This window comes from Leptosomus discolor, chromosome 8, assembly GCF_034619465.1.
Source record: "Leptosomus discolor isolate bLepDis1 chromosome 8, bLepDis1.hap2, whole genome shotgun sequence".
NCBI lineage: Eukaryota > Metazoa > Chordata > Aves > Leptosomiformes > Leptosomidae > Leptosomus > Leptosomus discolor.
In genome coordinates this window covers 59,272,107-59,296,946 of record NC_141398.1, presented here as the reverse complement: position 1 = coordinate 59,296,946, position 24,840 = coordinate 59,272,107, and the positions used below count along the sequence as shown (strand labels likewise).

The window sequence follows — 24,840 nt, the reverse complement described above, 5'->3', positions numbered from 1 at the left end:
GTGGCTTTTGGTGTAGAAGTCAGCAGGAACTTTGCCGCTGACCTCTGCACCTTTTACTGAAGGGCAACGGGTTTGTTGTACCTTCTTCCCGCTCTTCCCTTGATTGAACTCGCTGCTTTTACCCAGAATGATGTTAGGCAGAACGTGGATTCCCCAGAAGCGGGCTGACAGGAAGCTTTGCGTGTGCTTTATCATCGTGCACATGTACCACAAGTGTATTTATAGGCAGGGGGAGGCTGAATTCATTCAGGGAAACTTCTGCTTTTCTCGTACATGAAAAATGACTTCTCGGTTTGCAGCAGGTTGCCCGCATTAGGTAGTGGTATTTGGCAGACACGGTGGATTGTTAATTCAAGGCAGCTCAACGGAGGATAAGTTTTGTATTTAATGATTTGATGAGGGTCTTCACAGAAACACTTTTGCGTCAAATGACTGGCAGATGTTTGGTATTGCTAAGGAGAGCTGGTGTTTGATCTGTGGTGTAGATGTCTTTGATGTCAAGGAGGGTAGTTTTCCATACTGAGATCTATTGGGGTCACTGCGGCAGGGTGTGTGGGTTTGTTTTTTTTTGTTGCTGCTCATTTTTTTTTTTTTGGGATCTCCCACCTCTCATTTCCTCCCTCTGGTCTTCTAAGGATTTCTTGCGTTGTGATGTTAGTACTTGCTTTTGTTTTTTTGAAGTTTCTTAGAAGTTTGGCATTGACTTCCTGAAAATGAAAGGAGAGAATCTCATTTTGTGCTTCAAAGCTGCCTTTAAGATCTCTGGATTGCTTTGTTTTCAGGGTGTTCTGTGAGCAATCAAAGGCATTTGAGTGTACAACAGCCCCATCTCAATCTGATCTGCTTTCAAGTGTAACCGTATTTGTACAGGCTGGTGCCTGTTTTATGTCTCCCTTTCATTCTTTTTAAAGTCTGTGACCTTTTCTTGAGGATCCTAATAAGCAGTTTTCCCTGTTGGATACCTCAGTGGGAGTAGATAATTACTACACACAATCATGATTTGATCTAAACGGGCTTACAGTCCCAGCTGGAATGAGTAAGTCTTCCACATTTCACACTCTTTCTGGTCTAGGTGTAAGCATCTGTAACTCGGCTGTGTTTGCCTGTTCCTTATGGTGTGTTGGTTGCAGGCATTGCTTGTAAAACGTGTTAGATTCCCAAACTGCCATGAAATTGCATCTAGTTTCCTGTTTTCAAAGCAGAAATAAGATTCCTGCACTAACGTGGCAGCTCGCAAGAATGCGCCTAATAAGATCTCATTTTTGCTCCAACAGGAGATACCAAGATTCTGGGTAGAATCACCTTGGTGCCAGAGGTGACGTTATTATCTGTGTCATTGCAGAATACGGCGTCTGCGAAAACTTGCGGAAATTGGAGATCACGGGAGTGTCCTGTCGAGACGTTTATGCCAAACGTAAGTGATAAAGCCGATACAGATCTGTACGGCCTTGCTTAGTACCGATTTCGAACGCATATGCACGTTGGATGTTTATTAAATTTTGACTGCGTAAGTCATACTTGCTCATGGCAGGGGTTTAATCTGTGAAGCTGACATGTTTGGAGTTTTATTTAATACAAAGCAGATGCCCAGAATTGGGATGTCCGTGCCCCCCAGTCCTTTGGTGGGAAAAGAACGTGTAATTTAACTTTATAATAAAGTGTATTGAAGGGTTTTCACCCTTTCCTGTTTTGCCATTTTCAGATCTTGCTGAGGAATTAACGGCTATTTTTTCGTAGCCCTGATGTAGCTAAGCCTTGACCTCAGCGAAAGGACGCTGTTATCGCTGAGAGTGGGAAGGTGCTGTAGGTAAAGGGCCCAGCGTTCCTCTGGGCTGCTCCTGAAGGAGGGGAGCCTGGCAGGGTGGTGTCAGTGCATTTTGGGAATATCTGTGGAGGTGGGACCCCAGCTCCTTAGACCCACTGTGCCTTCTGCGAGGTAGATGCACATCTTCTGTCTTCAAGTGAAGGGGGTGGAGGGCATCATCGGATGAGAGAAACCAAGGTAGGCTAAGGACTGCCTGGATCCACGGTGAGGCTGTCTTCCCCGTCACCAACTCTTGCCCTCTGCAGTCAGAAGCGGTGCTGGTTGCTCAGAGAGCCTCACGAAGCCCCCGAGAGCTGCCAGGCTGTGTTGTCTTGGTTCCCCACCACACCTTTTGTAAGGGAGTTACCTGTGGTCCTTAGGGTGAAGAGCAAGATTTAACCTGCAGCACATGAACTATGGCTTCTGGCTGTTCAAATAAGGTCCCGCTTTATGAAACAAAAGCTGTAATCGCCCCAAGTCGCAGTCGTGAGAGGTCTCTGTAGGCTTTGCAGATCCAAAATCTGGCTCAGCTTCTATATGTCCTGTATCTGCTGAACCTTGAAGCAGTGATGACCTCAAGTGTTGTTCTTAAGGCTGGAAAGAAGAACAGGTAGAAGGGTTTTAGTCCCATCTGTAGTAGAACTTGCTGAGCATCCACAGGAAAATTATTTCATCACCTGGTGTCCCTCTTTTACCTGTTTGTGCACTAGGATTGGAACTGTCTAATTTTCCTGGGTGGGAGGGCTGGGTGATGCTGAGCCAGCACTTAGATGAGCACAGAGAAGTCTCATGGGCACTCGAGGCCTCCCTTGCTTCCCGTTCAGTCCCATATCTCTGTATGACAGTGATGCAGTAACAGCCGTACAGCACATGATCGTATCAGATCTTAATTCTGCATTGCCAGTCTTAAATGGCAGAACATCTCCTCATGGCCTGTAGTCTTTTTCACTACAACAGTTCCATGGTCCGGATATATGAAAGTGATATTTAGTGCTTTTTTTTATACACAAATTATATGTCAAAATGGCCTTACTGGCTCAGAGCAATGGTCTCCCTCTAGCCCCTTATCTCCCAACCGTGGCTGTGAGCAGTCACCCAGGGAAGACCAAGAAGAGGGCAAACCTGTGCGATACCTTCTTAAGTCCTCTCCCAGCTTCTGACTGTTTTCAGGGGGATTTCCAGAGTCTAATGCAGTTTGTTGATTTAATAGCCCTTGATAGGTCTGTCTTACAGATGTATTTCCAGTCATCCTTTGTACCAAAGTAGTTTCTGAATCCATAGTGCCCATTGGCACAGGGTCACGCTTGATGTGTGACAGCCACCACCTCTGTGATAGACTTGATGGCACTTCTGAGTAAGGGCTGTGTCCGTATCCATTCAGCAATCCTAACTAGCAATGGTGACTCTAAAGTCAGAATGCTTGGCAACTGTTTCTGGCTTTCAGGGATGCACCATCTCGGCTCTCCTGCTCAGATTCCCCAGTTTGCCCAGTTGCAGACACTTAGTGGAACAGTTTCCTGGTGGTGTGACCCCATTTTCTCTACTGTCCCCTAAACCCCTGTAATTGCAGAAGAGTTAATTCGGGGCTGCTGGCAAGACTCGCATGCACTTTTCTGTCCACTGAATGTGCTTCTCTAAGAAGTAGTGTGGGAAATGGGGAAACTGAGCTTAAGTGCTAGAAAGCATGACTAATCCAAGGCCTGGGCTACTGTCCACGTAGTTACTTGGCCTAAGTGGGCTTCTTGCGACAGCAATGCTCGTTCCAGTCGCCCTACGGAGTTTGAGGAGGACTCTGATTCCACTTTGAATTCGTTGGATGCCGTTTGTAAATATTGTCCGTGGGAATCTTGAACGTGCCAAGTTCTGTGTGAGTCACCCTGCTAACAGGGTGTACCTGAGACTGGGGCTGACAAATAGGGCACCCCAACTGGAAGTAAAGTCAAAAAAGGGTTTTGACTTTCCTGCGTGGTCGGTCTGGATTCATCGTACTGTTACGTGCTGGTTACAGTGGAGCAGAGTTCGCTGGTACTTACCCTGCTGTGTCTGTTCAGGTATAAACCCACGAGTGAAGTCGGGGCGTTTTATGAAAATCCTTCCCGACTACGAGCACATGGAGTACAGAGATGTTTACACCTGCCGTACGTACCTCCTGCTGGTTGATGCTTCCTGCACTAAGCACACACAAGATGCTGCATGGAGTGTGACGTGGCTTTAAGCAATTTATTTTGGGGTGGACCTTGGGACAGCATGGAGGGTGCCAGCTGGTTCTTTCTGTTGTGCGTTAGTGGAGTATGCTGACCCTTCAGAGTGACAATGGGAGTAGGGCAGGCAGTGAGGTACGTTGGCCTCCTTTTTGAGGTGGTTTGAGTTAGAAAATTGTCCTGGCTGGGCACAAAAAGGAGGGTCTCTGTTCACAGTAGAGGAACGCCCACTCTGGTCTTCATGGATTGTCCCTTTCTTAGAAGGAAGTATTCAGATACACTGGTCAGGGCTCCCAAAAGCAAGTTCAAACAAGCCGTGGACTGGCAAAAAGCTTTGTCTTGATCCAGATGAGCTGCGTTCAGATCCGCAGCCCTTCCCAGTGAAAAATGCCAAGAGTTCCCATACTACTTCCCTCCTTGCACAGTGAATCCTTTTAACCACCATCTCCGTCTCTAGGAAACATTCTGCTGGTGTTTCAGAGATTGTGATTTGCCTTCCGTAGTCAAGAGGCTGCTCTGGGTGAACTGTTCATTCCCTCCTGATGTTGGGCTGAGGGAAGAACAGTAAAACGTTGGAGTTCAACGCTCGCTGTTCGGCAGGAGTTGGGGGGGAAGGACTGATTAGTTTACATCAATTAAGGAAGCCAGGGCTGCTTGGTATTTGGAGGGGGTGTTGAGCTGTCTGTAATGCTCCTTTGGGTCTGCAGAGTTTTGCAGGCTCAAGTTATTAGCTCACTGGTGTTTGGGAATGTCGTTTTTTGCACGTGCTGATGAGCAGAGTGGATGCTGCAGGCTTACCTGTGCTGAAGGAAGCAGCTGAGCGTTGGCCGCGCAGGGAAGATGGTGTCTTTAACGTGAGTCGTGACAGACAAGCAGCAGCAGTGCTACAGCAGGAATTGGTAGACAGTTTGAGGTTGGGCAGCCCTGCCTGTCAACACCAGCCTTGTGCTGGAGCTGAATGGGAAGGAGAGACACTTCCAAGCTGCCCCGCAGAACGAGGGATTCCTTGGTAGATCGCTGCCTGGGTCTTTGCTCCAAACGTGCCGTTTGTGGTGGCTCTCAAGTGGCATTTTGTGCTGTTCCCTCGGTTGTTCTTTCTTTAGCTGCAGCCCCAAACTTCTGATGTCTTGTGCCCCTTTTCTCTAGGAGCACCTTGTATTTCTTGGGGAGCAGCCGGTGTGGTTGAAGATGTGATTGCCCGTTTTCCCCCTTTTTCCCCTCCTGTGTGTTAAGACCGTGTTGTCAGGATTTACCATCCGAGTGCTCCCTAATTCACACTCATGCAGGATTAGCCAGGTCAGCTCAGATCACTTTCCCCAGGGTTTTAAACTAGCCTGGCTGACACTTCGCTCTTTCCACTAGCAGGTTGGTTATCACCAGCTGGGGGGCAGCAACTGCTTACATTGTTCCAGCTCGTTTCGCTTATAGATAGCTTGCTGCATCTGGAGAGTCCGAGAGTTGGAGTGGATCAGGTCTTTTCCTCTCAAAGAGCTCCCTCTGCTTTAAAGGCTGCGGATTTCACTGAAAACTCCCCTGTTAGGTTTTTGCGTTTCTCTGCCTGTGCTCTCCAGGCTGGACACAGGTAATAAAATGAGATTTAGTCAGTAGCAGCTGAAAGCATCTGCTCTCCTCCTGTTTTAATAACCCATTCTGGGGTTGTAACTTCTCTGTTCAGACCTGTGGCGTCCGTGGTGTGCCAGCGCTGCGATGCTTGCTTGAATCGCTGTGCCATTTGCTCGGTGTCACCTCCTTGTGCCGTGTCTGACTCTGACAAAGAGCACAGGCGGCAGACCTTTCCCAGGGCAGCCTTCTGTTGCCAGCAGCTCGGGCAGTCACTGCTTTTCCTAGCCCATCCGCAGCTGGATTCAAGCCACCTTCCCATCTGAAGAGCGTGCAGGGCTGCTTGTGGCCGTGTGGGTAATATCCAGGCTGGGGGAGGGTCGTAGTGAAGCATCCCGTGGATGTATTTTTGCTCCATTTGGCAGGATGTGGCCTCAGAAATTCGGCTAGGCACGAGGCTTCTTCAGGATTGAGAAAAATAGGCAATGTGCATAGAAAACCTTGAAGAAAGACCCCAGTGCTGCTTTCTTTCGAGGAGCTGGGAAGGAAACAACTGTCAGATCCATCCTCTCTCCCACTAGGGAGAGCCAGAGCTGGAATTCATCAGGTTTTCCCTGCCATGACCATAGCTGCTGGCTCACTGGAGCCCAGAGACACCCCAGGCTTGAAAACGGAGCCGTGCTTTTGCTTTGAGACTTGTTTAGGCCTTTGGCCAAGGACCAGCATTTTCCCCAGTAACTTCTTTTCCTGAAAGACCAGGAGGAAGGGCAGTCCCCAGCCCGCTGAGCAAGTGAGGGAGAGGACGTGTGCCTTAAGGTGTCCCTGCCGTGGGTGTTGTTGCGTAGGGAGGGTGAGGCTGGGTGAAGCGCTGCTCGCGTTGCCGCCTGTTTCCCATCAGCTCTGTCTCCGGCTTCGGTTTTAAAAAAATTAAAAAAAAGAGCTGCCCTCAGCAGAGGTGCAAGCTAAGCTGCTATCCGGTGGGTAAGATTCTTCTGGAGGTGAATGGGATTATTTTTTGGGGGGCCTCCTCCCTCCTTTGCAGCCCCAGGTTTCTGGCCGGACGGTGAAGCAGGCTGTGTTTGTGGCTTAGCTGTGTTTCCTGAACCGCCGTGGCTCCTGGCCATCCGAGCTGCACTAGGAGCTGGCTGTTCGCTCCGAGTGAGCCCACAAACTGCCCTCGACAGGCAAGTGTCTTGCAGTGGAAGGGCTTGCCTGGTCAGGCAGACGCTTCTCCGTGCTGTTGAACAGTCCATCCATTGTAGCTACAGCTCTGAGAGCGCTGCAGACAGGAGCTGGGCGAGAAGGAGGTACGTTGGCCTCGTTTTTGAAGTGGTTTGAGTTAGAAAATTGTCCTGACTGGGCACAAAAAGGAGGGTCTCTGCTCACAGTAGAGGAACGCTGACTCTGGTCTTCATGGATTGCCCCCTTATCGCTCTTGGATAGCTTTGCATCAACTTTTCTATCCTAAAAATAATAATTAAAAAATAAAGCTGGGTTTTGTCAGCTCAGTGCCAGGCAGGGTAGAAGGCAGAGCGTGGTGGGTGGAGCAGCTTGTGCACATACCATTTATTAATATGTAATTACTGCACTGGGATGAAAAGACTGGGAACGTGGTTTGCTTGCTTGCCTGAGTGCTGTTTGTGCTGCAGTCGGTTCACTGGGTGAAACCGGGCGATCAATCTTAAATTCTTTACTGCACAGGAAAAAGGCTCCTCCAGGCCAGTTGGCAGCAGCTCTGGACAACCCTCCCTGCTGTCTTAAACCTCTGTGGAAGTTCTCTGCTTCGGTGTAATAAAAACCCTCCTGTAGTTCTTGCTGTCTTCAGTTGTTAATGGAACAAAGCTGTTGTAACAGCTGCACTGAAACACAGTTCTTCCTATAAATCCACGCGAGGCAAAAACGATTATTCAAGCCGGTCCTGTAGGTTAAAATGAGTTATGGTGGCCTTCCGAGTTGGCCATGAACATCATTGTAAGGCAAGTGTGGTGTCCTCTTGCCATCTTCACGGAAATAATCTGCATCCTGCTGTTCCTGCCCAGAATGCCAGATTCCGTGTCATGTCTTCACGTGAAGGTTACTGGCCGTGTCGGGGAGTTGTATGGACAAAATTAACGGCTGACTGTGTAAGGGCTGGAGGCCAGCAGCATCTGTGAGCTTTCCTTGAGAGAGGAGGTTTGTTAAGATCGTTCTGTGATAGGCATTTTCTCCTGCTGGCTGAAAACGTTCCTGCTTGTCTTTCCATTTCAGGGGGATTGAAAGCGCACCTAGCTCTGAGAGGAGAAACGGAGAAGCCTCACCTGCTGCAGTAGGCTTTGAGGGGGGCTTTGAAGCAGCTTTTGGGCACTGCTGAAATGTAGCTGCTTACTTTTTAAGTTTTTTAAGGCTGTTACTGAACCTAGTAGCACCACCAGATCTCCTGAGCTGGCATGGTCTGTGCGCTTTGCCCGTGCTCTCTCGATGGCTGTTTTTAAGGACGCTTAACTCTGGAGACCGGTTTGTCTAGACAAGGCAGGGAAATTCTTCCAAAATATTCGAATTTCCCTGCTGCTTCCTGCCTTTCTGCCCTTCCTTATTTTCTGTTGCTTTGCAGTCTGAGGCATCGAGTACGTTTTTGGTAACCGGAGATGGCAGATACTGTGTTTGTTTTTAGCTCTGGGTATATCACGTGATTTGCATTAACGGGACCACGTGGCAAAAGTTTTCTGGGAATTCCTGGTGAGAGATCTGGTTTTGTCAAGTCCTGGAAACTAACTCCTGCCCCTGCACTGGGCCAGGAGCAGGGCTGCAGAGGACGACATCAATCTGTGTGAGCTCGTGGGAGGCCTCAGCTCAGAACTGCCTGGCTGTGGTTGGGCGTAACGAGTTTTCTCTCCCTTTAGTAAAGGCAGTTGTGGGTGGTATTGGTCAGTGTTGTGTGCAGTCTGGTAGCAGTCTTCCTTTTTTTTTTCTTTCTTTTCCCCAAATCCCAATTCCTTAGCTTGATGTGCTCACTTCAGTGTCTCGCTGTTCCCTAGTGCTGCACCGATACCGACACATCCTGGGATTGTGGCAGCCGGACATCGGGCCCTACGGGGGACTGCTGAACGTGGTGGTGAGTGAGTACCTCCTCCTGGGGGCTGTGGTGGCGAGGACCGAGAGTTCTTTCGTGTACCGCTTATCCAGACCTGGTGGCTATCTCCGTGCTGTTGAGGAGTCCGAACAGTCAACCCTCAAGCCAGCGATGGGGACCCAGAGGTTGCTTCTTGGCTCTTTTCATCATCACCACCTTGCTCCAGACAGTCCTTTCGTTTTTCGGCTACAGGAGCACACGGAAAACATGAGCAATGTTTCAGGGGAAGGCTTGGTTTAGAGTTTAAGGCTGATATTCCAGTGGCTGGCACAGGAGGGCACCGAGTACAGCAGAGGTTTTAGCACTGGCCCGTTGCTTGCTGCATGATCTTTGCCTGCAGCTCGACGTTTTGCGAAGGGGTTTGCACTTGTGTTCGTGCACCTCTGTTTCCTGCAGTTTGCCATCCTTTTCACCAGCTGGGCCTTGAGACTGATGCCTCAGACGTAGCGATACTGGTGCAAGACCTGTGGAGCCTGGCAGCTCTTGTGCTGCTGGGGAGAGCAGTTCATGAGCGACGCTTGACCCTGTGTTGGCGAGAGCTGGGCCAGAAGTTTGCCTGGAGCCTTGTTCTTTGCACCGGGGTTCGACAGCTGACGGGTTGATGTGTAAGAAATCACGAGGCCTTTGGGTTTTGCAAGATTCTGTTCCACCAGCTGGTACAAGAGTGCATCCAAGCGCACCGATGCTTACATGATATCGTGACCTTGTGGAGACGAGCGTGCCTTCGTGGCGCTGCTCTGCTTTTGTCTCGGGCGTCTCTAGAAAATATGCTTTCTCTGGGATTGCAGGGCTTGAGGGGAAGGGTTCTGTTAGGCGTGCGGGAAGAGGGCTGGCACTTGTACCTCTCAGAGGAGATGGTTGCTTCCTGTGCTGTCTGTGAGTAATAGAGCCAAATAATTCCTTGTCCAAAAGGCGTGGATAATCACGAGAAGCAGAATTCGTCTGTTCAAGCGTCTGCCAGCGTGAGCTCTCAAACCAATTAACAGTTTGACTAGCTGTGTGGTCTCTTCAGTGCAGTCTCTCCCTCCGGAGCCTGCGCACCAAGCATCCGTCACAAAGTCGTTTGCAGTAATAAAGGCCCGTTCGTTTTCTAGTGGTGCAGGAAGCCTTGTAGAGAAACCCTCTCCCTCTTCACCCAGGGTGTGCTGTGAGTGCAGATGGTTTAATTGCCGGAAAGCAGTTTGGAAACGCAGCAAGCTGTTCTACAGCTCCTGCTCTGCTGCAGAATAGGCCCCAAACTGCTGCAAACTCAACGGGAAGCGCGCGAGGCTGATCCCCCTACGCTTTGCCTCCCGCCTCTCTGCAGGTCGACGGTTTGTTCATCATCGGGTGGATGTACCTGCCACCTCACGACCCTCACGTTGATGATCCGATGAGATTCAAACCTCTCTTCAGGATTCATCTCATGGAGAGGAGGTGTGCAACGGTTGAGTGTATGTATGGTCATAAAGGACCCCATAATGGCCACATCCAGGTGAGCTCCTCCAGCGCTTTCAGCATCGTCTGCCCTAGGGGCTGCGTGTGCGCGCGTGCGTGCCCATCAGCTCTGGAAATGGGCTCACCAAAAACCTGTATGAGGATTTTATTTAAGGGATGTGGCTTTCACCACCTCATTGTGTGCGTGGATGCCAGCTTTACAATCGTTACGTGCCTGACAAGTCGTGTGGGCTGTTCCCCGCTCTGGATTTGTTCACTGGCAGTAGTACAGCAAGGCTGTTACGCTGTCTTCTGTTGGGTTGGAGCACAGTGGGGAGGGTTGGGAGCACCAGTATGTGTCCAGGCTGGGGGAAAGGATATGTAAAATGGCCTTGTGCAGCTGGTGAACGTGTCCAAGCAGACACACGGACCTGTTCTGTTCTACGGCGCTCTGAGACCTTGAGAAGGTGACGTAGCATCCATTCAGTACGTTCGATGCTTTGAAAAGCTTTCTGAGAGGTCATTTCCTTTTCTTTGAAGAAGGAAGCTCGAATAGAGAAGCAACTTAAAACTAGCATCTTTCATTAGAATGCTAAGGGGGTTTTACTGCTTTTGTTTCCCTATTCTGTAGCTGATGCGCTCTGTATCGCTTGGTGATTTCTCTGTTGTAGCAAGTTCGGTACTGGTTGTGGTGTGAAGCGTTTACTCTAAGCAGTCTTAGTTGCATCGCCCTAGGCATCTCTAAACAGGTCTGTAACCTGTCAAATTCTCCTCCACGGTACCTACAGATTGTAAAGAAGGATGAGTTCTCCACGAAGTGCAACCAGACGGATCACCATCGGATGTCAGGGGGAAGGCAGGAGGTAAGAGTGCTTTGCCAAGAGTCTGCGTTGAGGCTCTTTGTCCGTCCCCTTTCTGAAGATGAAGCGTTGCTGTCTTACCTAAGCTCTTAGCTAATGTTGGGGTCTGGGAGGTGGTCTTCTGCCTCTTGATTTCTGTGTATCCGAACGTAACGTGAAAACCCAGGCTGGCAGCTTCTGCCTGCTTGACGACAATCCTTTTTGAGTAGAATTGAGCTGTGACTTAAATCAAAACTGTGGCCACGTTTGAATAACCGCAGGATCTTGGGCAGCCTCTTCTGTACTTGCCAAGGTGCGATTTAAGGATCCAGTAGGCTGGATCAATTCAGTGCAATCCCTGCAGAATGGGGGTGGAGACTCCATGCCTTCCCTCAGTACGTAGCAGAGTGTTGGAGCAAGCTGTTAGCATCCATGGTGTTGAGCAAATGGCTGGTTTCGGCAGTTCTCTGGGGCAAGGTGCTCTTTGAGCCCCAGCACCCTTTTTCTTCCCGTGCTGGGACACCATTCCTGTTTGATAGCAGGCCTGTCCAGAGCAAGCCAGCAGCACGCCTTGTATGCCATGCAGCCCTCTCCAGACGCTGATCTCTGAGCTGCTGCCGTCTGTATAATTAAGACCTTTCAGACACAGGCCTAATGTGGAGTACCAGCTGCATTCGAGTACCTGCTTGGCAGTGGGGCGTCTTTCTACTGCTTGTCGTCTTGGTCGAGGGATTAAAAGCTTCATGTGGTTGTTTATCCTCTGTGTGTGTGTGTCAGCTACACCCAGCAAGACAGATTCCTGACTCAAACTACATGTTTTAAGGTGCAGGTATAAATGACAGGATGAAAACCCTCCAGCTAATACCTGTTCCAGGTAGTGATGTTTGCTGCCAGCTAGTTAAACGTGACAGATCTGATACTTCAGTTGCTTCTAACAAATGCTTTAAAATGCCTGTCTACTAATGGGAGACAGCTGGGTGAAAGGTTTAGTTAAGTGGTTTCTGGTTCTGGAGCAGATGAGAAATGCTTTAATACTTTCAAAGCACTGCGTTAAGTGCGTGTGGCATTATGGTAATTGGGGGATCTGGCTTTAGAAGATAAAGCAAGCAGGTTCGGAACATCACTTGGTAGGCTGCTATCTTAGTGTAAGCTATTATCACACTAACTCATGGTGCAGGGTATTAACTTGTCAGCGCTGGTGTAGAGGTACTTCAGGAGATGTTTTCGAAGCACCCTTTGGATTTAGATGCATCAGTGTTAAATCAGCAGGATTTAACCTCCTAAATCTTCGGCGCCTTTCAAAAGCTTCCCCTTTTGCGTTTAGCGTGCCAGGGTAGGGCACAGGAGTCGGCTTATGGGCACACAAACGAGGTGCTGCGAGGTAAGTCAGGACGTAAAGACGTAGCAGGTCAGCTGCTTTGCAGTAACAAGTGATTCTTGTGCTTTTATTCTGTTGGATCTACTTGTAATTTGTTTGAAGAGGAGCATGTTTGTTGTGTGGCGTCTGGCAGGTATAGGGCAGTTACCATTGACACTACTTGTCAAGCATATTTCCAAGCCAGCTCTGTAGCAACACATGCTTGTTCCCAAATCCAGCCAGGATCCTGTCTTTGGCAGAGCACGTACCCTCTCTGCGTCTCCACCAGGGAGTCGTGCTGGCGAGGCAGAGCCGCGTTGGGGTACGTCGCTGTCGCCAATGAAATGCCTTTCTCTCCCCCCCGCCCCCCCTTTTCTTGTACTGCAGGAATTCCGGACGTGGCTGAGGGAAGAGTGGGGTCGGACTCTGGAAGACATCTTCCACGAGCACATGCAAGAGCTCATCTTGATGAAGTTCATCTACACCAGCCAATACGAGTAAGGGCCCCAGCTCGCTCCGGGCGTCGAGGCTGCTGCAACTTCACGAGCGCGTTGGATCGTTTGGCCCCAAGATGGGGGGCTCGCAGGGGGCTTTAACAGCCAGGGGAATGTTCTGTCTCTGCAAGATAGGGTGAAGCACGGTGTTTTCCATTTGCACAAGGAAATGAGATGTGATGATAGCAGTCCTAATAAGGTTCCAAGGGTTTTTTTTTGAGAGTGGCTATGTACTGTAAGGTGAATTTGAGTAGTTTATCTGTGTTTAATTTGAAAACGGGGCAAATACCCCTGATCCCAAGGAACTATCTACTTATTATCCGTCTTAGTGAGCAATATGTGTTGTAGTATGTGAGGCAGAAATCAGACAGTCCCTGAGAACTTGAGTTTTTCTTAGCTGTCGCTCCAAATTTCTAATAGCAGCCACCTCGCTGTAGCAGGTGTTTAAACTTGCTTCACTCTTGGGTTCTGTGGAAATCCCAAGGAGCGAGGAGGTTTGCTGTGACCTCGCTGCAGGAGCCTTCTGGCGTGCTAAGGGGGACTGGTAGAGAGAAGCGAAGGGAGGGACTGCTTGCATAGGTCTGAAGGGAAATCTGTTAAGCTTGGTATTGCTGAAAATCCCACCCCTCTCTCGACAATATCCCAGAGCTGTCTGGAGGAGCAGCCTGCGAACCCATTCTTCGTGGTGGAGGACTCTCTCATAACCTCTCTAACCTTTTGGTTTTTGCACAGCAACTGCTTGACATACCGACGCATCTACCTCCCTCCTAGCGGCCCTGACGACCTTATAAAGCCAGGTCTCTTCAAAGGAACGTATGGGAGCCATGGGCTGGAGATTGTCATGTTGAGCTTTCATGGAAAGAAAGCGAAGGGGACTAAAATCACCGTGAGTGCGTTTTCCTTTCTCTCAGATGCTTGTGGAAGTATTCTGGATGCCGTGGATCCGTAGGCGAGATCTCTCTCTGGGAGGTAGTCAGTGGCTGCCACCTCAAACCCTGTTCCTGGTGAGGGTTGGTGGCATCAGGTGAATCTTAACGCCTGCAGAGTAGCTAGAACCTGCTCTGCAAAGCTTCTCGTGATGCCACCTGGATGCCCCTTCCTTTTCTCTCCCCTCCAGGCTGAAATGTTCTTAAATGTTGGCAGCTCGTCACTGAAGCCAGCCTAGCCAGCTCCTTCCTCTCGGCAGGAAGGGATTTTCACAAAATGCAGTTGCAGCTTTGACTTTCTTTTGCCCTTGCGAGTACAGCCCGGCTCGTAGCTTTTGATTTAAAATTCTCTTTCTGGGAGAGGGAAAGCAGAAGTGGCCCAGACAGCTCAGGGAACAATGAACGAGATCTGAGCGTGGCTTTTTTTTTGGTCGCCAACGTGGTGACTGTAGAAGAGGGTGAACTCTGTGGAAGTCAGATGATGGACGTGGGGAGGATACAGGTCTGAACTCTGTAGCACCCTGCAGCCATGCTGTTGCTTCCCGTCTCTAGGGAGATCCCAACATCCCAGCCGGGCAGCAGACTGTGGAGATCGACCTGGCGCATCCCCTGCAGCTACCCGACGTCGAGAACCTTCGTGATTTCAGCGAGCTCTCTCGCATCGTCCTGGAGGTCCAGGAGCAGGTGCGTCGGGAGGAGCAGGAGCAGGAGCACCGGCAGGAGGAAGAGGAGCGCTCCCAGCCTGCTGCCTCCCAGCCTGCTGCCAAGCCCCTGGGAGGAGAAGGTGCCGAGGGGGAAGAGACTGCGGCTGGGGCGGAGGGGACGGCCCAGGACAAGGCACCAGCTTCCCAGCCCTTCGTGCTGCCCATGGGGGTCATATCGAGGAACGAAGACTATCCCCGGACCTGCCGAATTTGGTAACGGGGGCTCGTGGGTTTATAGCCTGGTCGTGCCCGTCGCTTTTTGAAACAGAAGAGGGGGGAGTCTTTGAGGCCCCGTCGGTACTTGCCTGCCCTTTACCTGCAGGCTGATCTCCCAGCCCCTCCTGCTCGGATTTTCTGCCGCTGCTGCCTTCTCTCCCACGCTCTTCTTCGCTCCCTCTCGTGTCTCACCACGCTGTCATCTGCCATCCTGCTTCCTTGCTAGATTTTATCCTGTTAACTTCCAAATCTAGCACCTCTGCCATATTCCGTGCCCCCCCCCCCCTTTTTTTTTTTCCTGTGTGTTTTGTTTTTCCCAGAGCTCATGTATTCGGCGATCTGGTCCAGCCGCTTCCTCTTTGTGCGTGTGTCGTTTGTGTTCCTTGGCTGTGGGAACACAGTGCTCTCTCCCACCCCTCCCTGGCCTGTGGTGCCTTAGGGCCAGCTCTGGAAGGTGCTGAGCACCCCTAATTAGTAGGGGCAAGTATGCAGAGAGCCTTGTGGAATGGGACCTGGAGTCAGTGAAGCAGCGTACTCAACGAAGTGTGGAAAAAGAGCCCAAAAGCTGAGGCTTAGCCAGGTGACCTTCAGCCAAACATCTGTGCTGATGGAAAAACCTACCAATAGCTGCTTAATCCCAGGAGGCCCCTGCTGTCACAACCCAGTTGTGTTTGAATAAAACCCAGCTCCACCTGCTGCTTGCTTGGAGGTTAGGCTGACCTTTAGTCCTCCCCAGCTCCAGTTAGATTTTTCCTTTTTTTTTTTTTTCTGTTAAGACTTTTCTTTCTCTCTGGTCACCCTCTCAACATGGCCTGCCTTTTTTTCTGTGAGGATTGTCTGGGCCTCAGTTGATCCTTGAGTTGCAGAAGTAAATCTCAAATGGATTACTGGGCTGAACTACAGAAGAATTCTGCCTTGCTGTGCAGGTGCTAATTAGAATAGCCAAAAGCAGCAACCTCCAAATAGCAACGGAGAGTTTCTTTTCTTCAAATAGTCTCACCAGTGTCTTGTGCTGTGCTGTGAGAGCTGAGGGTAAAACTCCCTGTCCTGTAGCACCTTGGCAGTGCGTTTGACTATGGCTTGATCATCGTTTTGTGGGGTTTTTTTTTAATTTTTATTTATGAAGTGTTGGGTGGTTATGGCCGTTCTCACATCTCTTTTGCTGCTTTCTCCTTGCAGTTTTTATGGGACGGGGCTTATTGCTGGCCACGGCTTCACCAGCCCCGAGCGAACCCCGGGTGTTTTTGTTCTCTTTGACGACGATCGCTTTGGATTCATCTGGCTGGAGCTGAAGTCCTTCAGCCTCTACAGCCGGATCAAGGTCTCCTTCCAGAACGCCGAAGCGCCTTCCCGGGAGGCTTTTGATGAAATGCTGAAGAACATTCAGTCGCTGGCTACTTGATGGGTGATGTGTGATGGACAGGGCTAGGGGTTGCAAAGGCTGCTGCGCTCCCCAGCCAGGGCTGGGGTGGGGGATGCCTTGCTCTCGGTACCTCTGAATAAAAGCATGCACTTTTAATAAAGCCTTTTTACCCCAAATGTACACATCCCAGTTAAAATATCCGTGACTGCCCTTTCCTCCCTGCCACTCCACACTGCTCCCTAGCAGTCCTTGTTACCCAGTCTGTAACATAGCTTTGTAGAGCTGAAGGGATCCTGCAGAGGAGGAAACAGACCTTTCTTATGGCAAAAAGAATGTATTGGAACGAAACGGTTGGACTCGATGATCTTAAAGGTCTTTTCCAACCTAAACAATTCTTTGAGAAACAGGTCAGAGCTGGATCAGAAGGACATCTCGTTGACTGGTTGGACACAAACCCTCTGCTCTGACCATTAGTGGTCTCCCGTGGAAAGAGCCTGTCTTCAGGGAAGGGACTCGTTTAAGCCTTTGCTGCGCTCCAGGCTGATCTGTCCTCCTGGGAGACTTGCTTGGCCCTCCTGAAAACCAGTATGGTCCCCCACTGCAGACTGGCTGGCTGCTGAGTGATGAATTGTGTCAGCAGTGTCAGAGCACGTCCTCCTCTCCAGAAACCTTTCTGCGGGGGCAGCGTTGTCCAGAGAGGCTTAGTCACTGGAGCGGGTGCTTTCCTTTTGAGAAATTCCCTCAGCTGGGCAGCCAGGGGAGGATTCCCACCGTAAATGACAGTGTGTGTAGCGTTGCCCTGGTTTCTGGAGCTTGATGGATGGGCTGTCCTTGGGGCTGCAGGTCTGGGTGTCTCCCTGAGCGTAGAGCAGATGATTCTTTTTTTTTTTTTTCTTACAGGAGCCAGGTATGAAACTTGAAATGAGTGTAAACCGGTGCGTTCAAATTGGTTTTGGTACCTGAAAGGTTCACCTCAGGTCTTTTAAAGTGGGTCTGAAAATGTAAAGGAAGGACAAAAAAGAAAACTGAATGTGGAACCAGCCCGTCTGCAGCCTGCTGACTCCTGGCTGTGATGGGCAGCAGAAGGTGCCGCGTGTCGCTGGGACTGAGGTGACCCCAGTTACGAATCGTCCCTGTATCAGGTTGCCCTGCGCAGCCTTGAAGGAGCGGCGAGGGATTCTCCTAATATTGCTGTGGCTTGTTCTGGCGCCTTTTACGGTTGGTGCTGACAGGTGGGTGCTGCTGCTCCGCTCGCAGGACCCTTCTGTTCCCTTTCTGGTCGCATTTGTTTCGTCCCAGACGATCGCTGCTTTCCGCAGGAAGCTCCTGGGCTTCCTTTGTTTCCCTGTTACTCTGCATTCTGTGTGGCAGATCGGAGCTCCGCTGGGAAGCGTGGGCTGCAGGTGAGGGAGCCAGATTCCCCAGAGACTGTCCTATGTGGGAAAGTCCTAATCTACAGACTGAAGAGTTGGGCTATAAACCATCAACGTTGGCATCAGCGCGTGTTATTAACTCTGTGTGGGAAGAGATGACGGGGAGAGATGATGGGGATCCTTGTGTGGAGAGAAAAGAGCCGTTTGTGAGGAAGCTCTTGGTTCCAAGCAGAATGCATCCTCTGTGGCAGTTGCTCTCTGGCTGTGATGATAAGCTCCAGGTTTCTTCTCTTCCCGCTACCAGCCGGAGCAGCATCTAACAAAACTCTGCCTTTCCATCTGCTGCCGGCTTTGGTTGGTCAACGCGTCCGTGCACGCGGTGTGTCGAGAGGATTCGGGCCCCTTCTGGGGAGACGTTTCAGTCGCTGCCTAGTTTCACTGCCTGCGAGCAGCTTTTTTTTTTTTCCTCCCTCTCACAAGGGCTTTTTGCCATTTCTGGCTCTTGAGCGTTCCCTCAAGCTGCGTGAGAACCAAGTCTCCAGCAGAGGCTTTGAGCAGAAGGTCACGTCGCTCACAGATTAATTCCTGCCTCTTTGGATATAGTTTTACGGATCTCTGGGAATCCGAAGGTGATTTGGGGCAGTTTTTTCTTTGTTTCGCAGTGCTTTGTCAGTAGTGGAGACGCTGCCTCGGTGTTAGAGGTGAGGATCTGAAGTGCTGTCACCGTTCTAGGGAGCGAGCTGTAAAAAAAAAAGTAGGTTGTTTCCGAGCAGCCTGGTAGAGGTGTTCCTGTCGGCATCAGCGGAGGGAAGAGTTGGCTCGGATCTCACCCCGTCACGCAGGGCTGGGAGGAAGGAAGGGTGGCAGTTCTCTGAGCCTTGGGGTGTGGGCAGAGAGGCGAGGCTGAAGCTAAAATTGGGGATCTGGGCCTTTTGCCGCAGCTGCCGAGCTGTGGGCAGGAGGGCGCAGCTTAATCTCGCGGAGGTTTTCGGCGTGACGGTGCAGATTTCTGGGATGCCTAAAGGCAGTTACGAGTCTGGTCGGCGCCTGGGTGGCCAGTTGATCTTGGAGCTTGCTGTTAGGCCGGTGCAGCCGGTGTGTTGGCTGCTTTGCGTTCCCCCTAACGGCCTAAAGGGATGAGAGAGGTGTCCCCTTGGGCGGGTGTTTCAATCGCTTGTCCCTAAAACCAGCTCTGCTTTGGCTGCAAAGGAATCCGTAGCTCTGTTTGTGGATTCCTCCTTCCTTCAATATCCCCGCCCACTGGAAAAATATAAAAACCTTGAAGTTTTTACCTAAATGCCCTGCTAGGTTTTGCTTTTTGTTTTTAAAGTCGGATTGAAAAGCCAGACTGTATTGAATGCGCTACAAGCACTTGGCCTGAGACCCGAGTTGCTGTCTCCGAAGGACAGACGCTGTAACTGGTCTCCTCCCAGTAACCCGCTGCGCTGGGTTGGCCGAGTGTGTAAAGGCTGTGTAGTTGATGAAATGCTTTGAGTCGTCGTTACCTGCCGCTTAAATTCCCCCTGGTATCGGGAATCTGCTGGGGAGTGCACACCCCTTGGTGGCGGCTGGCGGGAGCGCTTTGCTGGGTGCTGAAGACACGTCAGCTTTGTCGCTGGGGCGAGGACCTGCCGGCCGGCCGTTGGCACAGGCTGCCCCTCTGCCGTTCCCCAGGCTGCGACGGTTCTTCTGCTCGTAGCTTGTCCCTTCCCAACCTTTTCGGCGGCGGCGTTAGGGATCTCCCTTCGGAAGGCGAGACCTGCTGGGCTGGCTGGAGAGAAGGGCTTGGCAGAGGCTTGATGCCCTGCAGGAACTTTTCACAGCGCAGCTTTGCCCCTGTAGGAGCATCGTTTTATTTATAGCGTACCTGATTGGCCTCAAAATGTCAGGAGGCGCTAGCCCTGATGAAAGGCAACGCTGCTGATAACGCCGTGGCTTTATTCTGTCTGGAGCAAAGGCGATGAAAATAGCAAATTTTGTATTAATACTTCTCCTCTGCCTTCTCTTCTCACCTTCTGCTCCTCAAAGCTTGGCAGGCTTTTGCGGCATTTCGGAAGAAAACTCGCTCTGGTTTGGCTTAGGGTGAAGAAAGCTGTCACGAGGGTGAATTTGGAGAGTCTGGCATAAATCCCCTGGGTGCTCCAGTGCCTTTGCTGGTTCCTTTGTGCGCGGCTACACCGGTGCTTTCAGGGAAGAGCAGGATGAGACCGTGAGGGGTTACAACCCGCAGCTCTCAAAGCTGGGGGAGAGGGGGACCGAAGAGGGGCGCAGCCAGATGTAGTGACAGGCAGTTTGGATCCGAGCGTCGCTCGTGGCCGAGGGGGGTGCGACCGCGGCCCCGGTGCTGCGCTACCCGCGGGAACCAGCGCCGCCAGCGCGGTATTTTGCTGTACTGGTTTGGTTTGGTACGTGAACCACCCCCCCTGCCCAGCGTGTCTCCGTGCATATCCCGCTTCTTTCCCAAACCCTCGTTGTCCAGCTTGTAGGGATATTTCTGTGAGCTGTTGACAGGGATAACGTGTGGTGGTGCCTTGCAGATGGTGATAAATTCCTGGTGCTGACGTGTCCTCGTCCTGTTCGCTCTGTGGAAAATCTTGGGGACAACTGGCTTTATTTCTTGATCCCAGATGGGTTGGAAAGTACTGGGGGAAGATGGAAAGCGACTTGTCAGGGGTAGGAATACTCTCTCGGCAGAAGCCTTTTGGAATAAACAAAGCGCTTGCAATGAGGTTGCGGAGCAGCGTTGCCCCGGTAGCCCCAGCAAGACCTAGGGCTTCATTCTAGCTCAGGAGCAATAAGCAAGTGGCTGGCTGACGTGCTCGGGCTGTCTCGTGCTCCTAGATCCTGCTTTCTGCCTTGTCAAAACACATGGGATTGGCCAGCTGGAAAACAGAAGCATCCAAGATCCTCATCCAGCCGGTTTGTTTGCCTTGGGCCTGATTTCCTAGCTATAAATACGCTGTGATCAGGCGTTGCGGTTGTAGGAGACATGCTACGGTCCATGTGGACTTGTCAGGCTTCTCTTTTTTTTGATGGAGGAGGAGGAGAAAGGGCAGACTGACTTGTAACTTTGGCCAACAGCTTCCCTCTGGAGTAACCAGTTGCAGTACTGCCACGGCCGCTCTGGAATGGGACAGCAGAGGTGGGATGGCAATTAGTTGGGAAACTTGTGGTGGGGAGAGAGCAAATTCGTGGGCAAGCGTGCTTGGAGGTGTAAGCTACCAGGGAAATAAAAACAAAATGCAGCTGGCTCGATGTTTACTTTACAAGGATGACTTTTCATTGCTTTTCATGAATTTAAAACGAGTGGAACTTAACGGGAGTGTCGGGTGTTGCGTGGAAACGGGTTGTATAATCTCGACTTGCTAGTTTAGGAAATGATAATATATTAACTCTGTCTTGTAGCTGGTTGCTCACGTGGCCAATAATCTTGTGTTCAGCTGCCAAAGGATTGTGTGCTGACCAGCCAGCCAGCACAACTTCCCAGTTGGGCAGTGGAATGCTGGAGAGGTGTGGTCAGGCGGTGCAGTGGAAGAGAAGTGACCGGACTGTGAGCGCCACTGAGGTTTTTTTTTGGTGTGTGTGTGTGCGCTAAATGAAAATGTACGATCCTGGGCTTTGTTTGGACTGCAGTCTTTTTAATTTTTGAGGAAAAGAGCACTCGGATTGACTGTGTTCGTTAGCTTAATTAAAGCAATCTGCACTTTTTTTTTTTTTCCATTGATTAATACTCCTGCTTCCCCTGAGCAGGTGTGCCCTGCTTCCGTGTGTATTTTGCACTCACCGCTTCAGCGTGACACCGCTGGATTAATCTGGGCGTCTGCAGCAGGCTCTGAGTGCAAATAAGCCTCTGTGAAGTCCCCCGTGGTGCTTGTTGAAAATGGAGGTGAAACACCAGATCCCTGCTTCGTACCGGGGGCAGCCCCGGGGGGAAAAGGTGAGCTTTTCTTCCTAAAACGCCATTTGACATCGAACGCCTCGCTTTCGTGCCACAAACACCCACGTGGGACATGATACTGTAGTTGAAACAGCTCGCCCGCCCGGTCTGCTGGCCTGTCGGAGGGATGGGGGTTTGCCTGTCCTGTTGGTCGTGGGTTTGAGAGGAACGGGCTGTATAAAAGCCAGATGGGACTTTGCAACACTTGGCCTACTTCACCCCAGGTAGCGGAAAGCTGAGCGAAACGCTTATGTTACTTTTACACCAGATCATTGTTACCCAAGGAGCCTTTTCCAGTTTCAAATAATAAAAAAGGAAGTTTTGTGAACTCACTTCTGTTTGCTTCTTTTTTTCTTTGGTTGTTCGTTGTTGGGTTTTTTTTGTTGTTGTTGTTCCGAAGGAAAGCGGCGGGTGAGTTCAACCCTTGTGAGGTGCAGCAGCCCGTCTTCCACCGCGTGGTAGGAATTACTTTTCCCTCCTTCGGTGAGCAGTTAAACTGGTGTCCTGAAGATGCACACACCCCCACACCTCACGCTGCAAAATCCCAACTCGTCCCTTGTTTGCTGTTCTTTCCCGCTGTGTCTACCCCGGGATACCCGGCTCCCTCCTGCAGCAGATACTGGGGCCGGCAGAACTAACGACCTGAGCCCTGACGAAGCCTTTCTGCCCTCCCAGCCACAGCTTTCTGAAAGGAAACGTGAGAATCCTGAGATTTCTTTTTTATTCTTCCTTCCACTCGGTGTGAAAGAGGTGAGCTGGCACAAAACGAGCACCACCGCGCCGCCTCCCGCTCCTCATCCCTCGTGTAAGCCCCCTTCTTTATGGAATCGGGCTGAGAGTCGCCTGTATTTCTTACACTTTTCTTCGTGTTTCCTCCCCCCTACTTCCAGTTCACACCCACCTCAGGTCTGAACGGCTTTCACTGCTTTTCCAAGAGAGGGGTTATGTGGAAATGGGAGAATTTGCAGCGTGAGCTCCGCTGCCACCACGGAGTCGCTCATCCTCCTGCCGCAGGTCTTGTGTCTGGTTTTGTGCCAGGATGTTCGATGGAGTCCCCAGTTGGGAGTGAACAGCCCCAGTCCTGCCTTTACTGGAGTGGATGTTGTGCTTTGAGTTCCGCAGCCCTGTTCTGCCCGTACATTTCTTGGCAGATTATTATTTTTTGAGAACAAACCTTGGCCACGGAGCACTCAGCTACCGAAGTTCACAATGAACTTTTAAATCTGGAAATGGCTCTGCCTTCATCCCGGTAGTTACTCGAGGCCAGAGTGCAGTTACAGCTCCTCAAGTGCACTGTGACTGCTTCCATTCCCCCCCTCCCCCCCTTTTTTTTCCTCCTCCTTTCTTTTTTTCCCCCTTTTTGCTTCTTTTTTACCACCGATGCCTTCCCCTAACCCCATGCATTAAGTTTCTGGTGCTAAAGGCACATCTGACCCCACTCATTTACGTGAAGGACTATATGTGTGGTATATATTCTATATACCATCACACAGCCCTCTGAGCCTCAGCAAGGGAAAACAGTAAAACTTGTCTAATAAACACGTGCTTGGCCTCCAAGGAGCACGGGTGTAGTTTCTCAAGTGGCAGTGTTACACCTCCCAAGCGCTGGCTTGCCACCCTCCCTCTCCTTCCCAAGAAACTCAGAGGTGGGAAGGTTCAGTGCTGGGCAGCTTAACACCTCCTGGAGAGGAGCGGGGCAGCGCAGGGCTAAGCCTCGCTCGTCTCCTTTACCCCAGCCCCCCTGGCCGAGGAGTGGGGAGGTACCTGTGACCTGGCTGAGATGTTCCTCTTCGCGGCGGGGTGAGGGGTGAACTGCTTTTTCCATCTGCTGGGGGTAAAGTCCCGAGTATCACGGCCAGTTACGGGCTGTCGGCTGTGGAACAGGCAGAGGGTTGTCCCTGTAGTTGTCAGCTTCGAAACCGAAGCCGTGCGAGGGTAAATTTTTCTCTCTCTGGGAAGACGGTTGCTGTGAGCAGGCACATCCCACGCTGGCGTGGGGACTGTGTTTGCAGCTGGGCCTCGGTCCCCTCTCAGGGCTGCGTTTCTGCTCCGCCAAAGAGGCGGCTGCTGCCGTTTGCTGTGACGCTGCTTTCTTCCCGCTTGGCTTGTTTCTAAAAACCACGAGGCTTTGGTGGCTGAACGCGGAGTCGGAGCTCTGTTGGTTCCAGCTAGGAAGGAAGGTGGATCTCCCCGCTTAACGCTGCGAGGAGGTGGCTGAAAATCAGTTCCCTGGGCGAGCCCAACTCCTGGCAGCAGCTGGAGACCTTACCCTGGGGTAAGGATGGGCGGCGGAAGCAACGCCAGGGTTTGCCGTTCCCTCTCAACGTGACACTTCTGCCTTTTTTGCCTTATTTTGGTTTTTTTTGGCTGGTGGGAAATGCGTGCTGCTGGGCAAGTCTGGAGTCTCCTACGCAGCCTGGCAAGGCAAACTGAGTTTGGTCCAGATGTTTGTGTAAGCTTATCCAGAGCATCAGCACCCTTGAGCTGTGTGAAACACCATCCTGCGCTCTGTCTCGGTCCTGATCTCCCTCTTCCTTTGGGAATAGAGGCTTTTATTCAGTGCTGCTTGGGAGGGTTGCGATTTGTCACTGTTTTCTGCTTATCAGCCAGCTCTTTTACCCTGAGCTCTTCCCCTCCTGCGAGAGGGAAACATCATCTGCCTTCCCTCCTGGTGCAGGAGGGGACGGAGGGCGCCAAACCCCCCCCCACTCACTCCCAGAGGCTGTGGGAGAAGCTGGGAGTCCCCGTGTTGAGTTTGGGGACCAGGGGAAGAGGGAGGAACCTTACCCACCTTGCTCCGAGGGCTGGTGTTTCCCAGTTTCCCAGCTGTTGAAGGCACCTCCACGGGAGGACCAAACTGGGGGCTGCCCCTCTCCTCTTCGCATCCCTCCCCGGCGCGTGGGCTGGGAGGAGGACGAGCGATTTGCTCCGTGCTCCTTCCCAGCAGGGCTTTGGTTTCCTTCCTCCTTCTTCCCCAGCCCAAAAGGTTCATTAGTGGCCAGCTCGACGTGGGTGATTAAAAGACGCGTGGGCTCTTTCCGTGGTCCCACGGAGTTGTCACCCTTTGGCGTCCCCCCTGACACCTTCCTGCGGTCAGTACCGGACCTGCGTGGCCGTCTCTGTTCCCGGCTCCCCAGTGCGTGGGGCCTTTGGGATGCGACGTTTAATGTCACAACGTCCCTTTTAAGCACCCTCCTCCCCCAGCCTTGGGAGTCACCCTCTCCGGAGCCAGGGTCCCCCCGTCTCCACGGGACCGGGGGGGGGGGCGGTGCTGGGAAGCGTCGTGCCCGCCAGGGGGCGCCCAGAGACCGGACACGGACACTCGTGGACCCGTCACCCCCCTGCGGACACGGACACTCGTGGGACCGCTGCACCCTGAGACCTCTGGGGCCGGGCACCTATGGGACTGAGGGGCACCCCACGGGACATGAGCACCCTGCAGGACTGGGCACCCCACGGGACATGAGCACCCCATGGGACCTGGGCACCCCACGGGACCTGGGCACCCCACGGGACATGAGCACCTCAAGTGAGTGAGCAC

At 51.6% G+C, this 24,840-nt stretch overlaps 1 protein-coding gene across 5 annotated transcripts in view; it reads left to right on the top strand.

Moving 5' to 3' along the window:
* FBXO31 (F-box protein 31) overlaps positions 1-21,631 on the top strand; it is a 28,747-nt gene extending 7,116 nt beyond the window's left edge. For 3 of the 5 annotated variants that reach the window (XM_086469613.1, XM_086469609.1, XM_086469612.1), the window contains exons 2-11: positions 1,343-1,414; positions 3,856-3,942; positions 8,580-8,656; positions 9,981-10,148; positions 10,879-10,953; positions 12,674-12,783; positions 13,513-13,666; positions 14,259-14,623; positions 15,806-17,221; positions 17,361-21,631. In XM_086469613.1, the coding sequence (XP_086325739.1) occupies positions 3,888-3,942; positions 8,580-8,656; positions 9,981-10,148; positions 10,879-10,953; positions 12,674-12,783; positions 13,513-13,666; positions 14,259-14,623; positions 15,806-16,028 (1,227 nt within the window). In that variant the 5' untranslated portion in view covers positions 1,343-1,414; positions 3,856-3,887 and the 3' untranslated portion in view covers positions 16,029-17,221; positions 17,361-21,631. Of the gene's footprint in view, positions 1-1,342; positions 1,415-3,855; positions 3,943-8,579; positions 8,657-9,263; positions 9,280-9,980; positions 10,149-10,878; positions 10,954-12,673; positions 12,784-13,512; positions 13,667-14,258; positions 14,624-15,805; positions 17,222-17,360 lie in introns of those variants that run through there. The other 2 variants (XM_086469610.1, XM_086469611.1) reach the window with 2 other exon arrangements.
* The last annotated feature ends 3,209 nt before the right edge of the window (positions 21,632-24,840 follow it).